Source organism: Tupaia chinensis, unplaced genomic scaffold, assembly GCF_000334495.1.
Source record: "Tupaia chinensis unplaced genomic scaffold, TupChi_1.0 Scaffold143728_1, whole genome shotgun sequence".
NCBI classification, from domain to species: domain Eukaryota; kingdom Metazoa; phylum Chordata; class Mammalia; order Scandentia; family Tupaiidae; genus Tupaia; species Tupaia belangeri.
Window position 1 is genome coordinate 158961 of NW_006203577.1, and position 3870 is coordinate 162830.

Here is a 3870-nt window from a genome sequence, read left to right on the forward strand (position 1 = left end):
AGAAATGGAGTGTGTGGGGGAAAGGGAGACTGTAAGAAGTTCCCCCACTCCCACTCCGGCTCCCTAAATCTCATTCGAGGGAGAATGTTTTCTGACCCCCCACACACACCAAAAAAAAAAAAAAAAAAAACAAAGTCAGACTCTGCATAAGAAGGGGTCAATGGTCGGCACCCTCCCGGACCGCCCCGGGAGCAGCCCAAAGAAGGCGGAGCACCGCGCTTCCTCGCTCTCTCTGCGTCTTCCAGGCCTCTCCAGAGCGCGGTTCCGCTGGGCGGGACCCGAGGCGACTCCGCCCGGTGACTCCCCGCTCGCTTCTCTCGCGACACTCGCCCCGCAGCTCCACGCCCCTGCACCGCGGCTGCCCCGCGTCCGCAGGAGCGTCCGGACCCCTTCGGCGACAGCATGCTGGGCGTGATCAAGAACTCGCTGTTCGGGAGCGTAGAGACGTGGCCTTGGCAGGTCCTGAGCAAAGGGGACAAGGTAGGCCCGCAGGGCTGCCGAGGATCTGAAGGAGGACTGCCACCCTACCCCCGCCCTGGTCGCGACTGGAGGCGGTTCTGAGGGACAGGAAGCCAGCAGTGTGCCTCGGCACGTGCGATCTGGTTTCTGTCTTGAGCGCCCCCCCCCCAGCGCGGGAGTGGGGCTGAGGATCAGGGGGTCAAAGGTCCCTTGCAGCCGGTCTGAGAGCATAACGGGGGGCGGGGGGGGGGGGGGGAGAGGTGGATTGGGGCGGAGAACCCGAGCTTGGCGAGCTGGACGCCGCCTGTTGAATGCACCCCTTCATGTAAACGTTCTGAACATTTTTTGTCAAGGGACAGCGCGTTGCGGAAATGACTGACAGAGTCCTTGTTGGCCAGAAACTCCGCAGTGCAGGAAGGCTGAATACAAAGGAAAACATCTGGGGCCAACCGCAAGCGTGGGGGTTAAGACCCTGGATCCCACTAGGCTGACTGGCGGTTGGAGTCTGGCCAAGGGCTTGAAAAAATACAGTGCCCATTGGGCCCCCTGTGCATGTGCGCCTAAAATCCTAAGAGGAGTTTGGGATGGAGAAGAGATTGCAGTGTGGCACTCTCCCCCCACCCCCAAGCAGGGTGGGTGATTTCTCACTTTCCCTGTCTGTCTCTTTCTCCCGCAAGTGCAGGTATCCTATGACAAAAATCTAAAAAAAAAGAAAAAAAAGGGCTCGGCCGCAAGGTGGCATGAAGTTTAAGAGCAGGTGGATCCTACATGGCCAACTGCTTGATGCCAGTCCGGGACCACAGCTTGAAAAACATGCACAACATGTGCCGAATCCACAGAAGACAATGTGGGAGAAAAGACTGCGGGCCCCAAAACTTAAAAAAAAAAACAAACAAAAAAGGTGATAGGATATGGGTTTAAAAAAATAAGCCAGCTCCAGCCTATGGCATGGTGCTTAACATGCCTGGAGCCCACACAGCCACCTGCTGGTTCAAGTCCCAGACCTGGCAGCTTGAAAAAACACTCCTGGCATGTTTGTGTGTGTGTGCCCAAAATTCCAAATGGAGGGAGGAATGGAGGAGAAGGGATTTCAGCAGAACTGTGCCTCTTGGGGGTACTTTTGTCACTTTTCCTGTCTCTCTTTCTCTGGCAAACACACATGTCCTCTGACAAGGAAAGAAGAAAGACCAGAAGGAAGGCAGGCTACCCCTAGCCTAGTGTTGAAGAAGAAGGAAGGCAGGCCTGTAGCCTAGTGCTAAGGGGGCTGAATCCCTTGTTGAGGAAGAAGGAAGGAAGACCTGTAGCCTAGTGCTAAGGGGGCTGAATCCCATGCAGCTGACCCAAGTTCGAATCCTGGCCCTGGCAGCTTACAAAAACACACCAAGTGCATGTTCATGCATGCCCAAAGTTCTGACAGGATGCAGAAATGGAGGAGAAGGGATTCACCCCATAGAATGGTGCTTTTTCTGCCTCTCTGGGGAGCACACACACCTACTGTCAATTAAAAACAAAAAAAGAAAAAAAAGAAAGAAAATACTTCTGAGGGCCAGTAGATGGCATTGAGGTTCAGGCAGCTGGATCCCACATGGCCAACAGTTTGGTTTGACTTCCAACTTGACAGCCTGAAAAACATGCCAGGCATGAGTTCGTGCATGCCTAGAGTCCCGAAAGGAGAATGGAGAAGGGATTGCAGCGTGACCATCCCCCCGGGAGGTGCTTTCTCACTTTTCTTCCCTGTCTCTGTCTGTGTCCAGCAAGCACTTGTGCCCTATAGCAAAAACTTTAAAAAAGAAAATACTTGGGACCAGCAGTTAGCGTAATGGCTATGTCGCTGGACTCCCATGTAGTCGACCGCAGTTCGAGTCCTGGACCCGGTGGCTTAAACTCATGCCGGGCGCGTGTGCGTGTGTGCCCAAGATCCCAAGAGGAGAATGGAGGAGAAGGGATTGCGGCGTGGCCATCCCCCCTGGGGGTGATTTCTCGCTTTCTGTCTCTCTCTGTCTTTCTGGCGAGCGCACGCACCCTATAGCAAAAACCTCTCCAAAAAAAAGAAAAGAAAATACTTTTGTTAGCTCTACAATATGTTTGCATTTTAAGACATTATTGCAGAAGAGGTAACAAGTTTAAAAAATGTAAAAGTTTATGAAGTAAAAACATTACACCAAGCTAAGGTTAACTCATTATTCAACGAGAAAGTATTTATTTGTAAATCGAGGGTAGCCTAAGTCCTAGCCTAAGTCCGCAGTTTCTGAAGTGTGTGGTAGTGCTCAGCAGCGCCCTAGGCCTTCACACTCAGTCGTCCACTGACTCACCCCGAGCACCCTCTAGCCCTGCAAGTTCCATTCATGGTAAGCGCCTATTGAGGTGAGTTTTTTTGGCTTGTTTTAATCTTTTACACAGTATTCTAACTGTGCCTTTTCTATATTTAGATACAAAAATACTTAGCATGGTGTCACAGTTGCCTACAGTATTCAGTACAGTAACACATGACAGCTGTAACATGGGACCTCTGTGGCTGTGCCACCCAAGTTTGTGGAAGCGGGCACCGTGTGGTCCCCACGACAGTGAAGTAACCTAATGATGCATTTTTCAGAACATTCCCCCATCATGACTGTATTCTAGTAGTTTCCTGTTAGGTTCCTGTGGATATAGCGTTACCTGCTGCTAACTTGGTGCCTCTAGGGATAAATGCAGCTCGCCAAGGAGCATCATGTTCCCTTCACGTTCGATGGGACATGAGATCGTGCTACCGGGCTGAAGCAAATCACTTACCACAAATGAATATCAGTTTCTGAAGCTGTTAAATAGATATGAAAATGTCCTTTTTGGGACCAGTAGTTGGCATAATGGCTATGTCGCTGGACTCCCATGTAGTTGACTGTGGTTCGAGTCCCAGACCCGGTGGCTTAAACTCATGCCAAGCGCGTGTGCATGTGTGTCCAAGATCCCGAGAGGAAAATGGAGGAGAAGGGATTGTGGCGTGGCCGTTCCCCCGGGGGGGAGGGTGTGATTTCTCACTTTCTGTCTCTCTCTGTCTTTCTGGCAAGCACACACGCCCTATAGCAAAAACCTCTCCAAAACAAACAAAAAAAAAATCCTTTTCCATCTACTCCCAGAGTTACCATAAATATTGCATACTTTAAAAACATTCAAATATTTCATAAACTAGCACCTCTACAAATAATAGTAATATCGTGATGTCAGAACTCATCTTAGCTTCACTCATACTAGCTGGGTGGTCCCTGGCAACTTAACATCTTTGGAACTAATCTTGAGAAAAAAATTGTAGTTCATGTCTTTTTAAAAAAAATTATTTATTTAATTTTTATTTTATTTATTCATTTATTTTAATTTGACCAGAGAGAGACACAGAGGGAAAGTGAGAAAGCAAGCCACCAGGTCTGGGACTCA

General features: G+C 49.9%; 1 protein-coding gene across 1 annotated transcript in view; it reads left to right on the forward strand.

Annotated features, from left to right (window-relative positions):
- The first annotated feature begins 282 nt into the window (after positions 1–282).
- Positions 283–3870, forward strand: part of HEBP1 (heme binding protein 1) — a 46451-nt gene continuing 42863 nt past the window's right edge. Inside the window, exon 1 of the mRNA XM_006164784.2 lies at positions 283–480. Within this exon, the coding sequence (XP_006164846.1) occupies positions 403–480 (78 nt within the window). The 5' untranslated portion in view covers positions 283–402. The remainder of the gene's footprint in view (positions 481–3870) is intronic.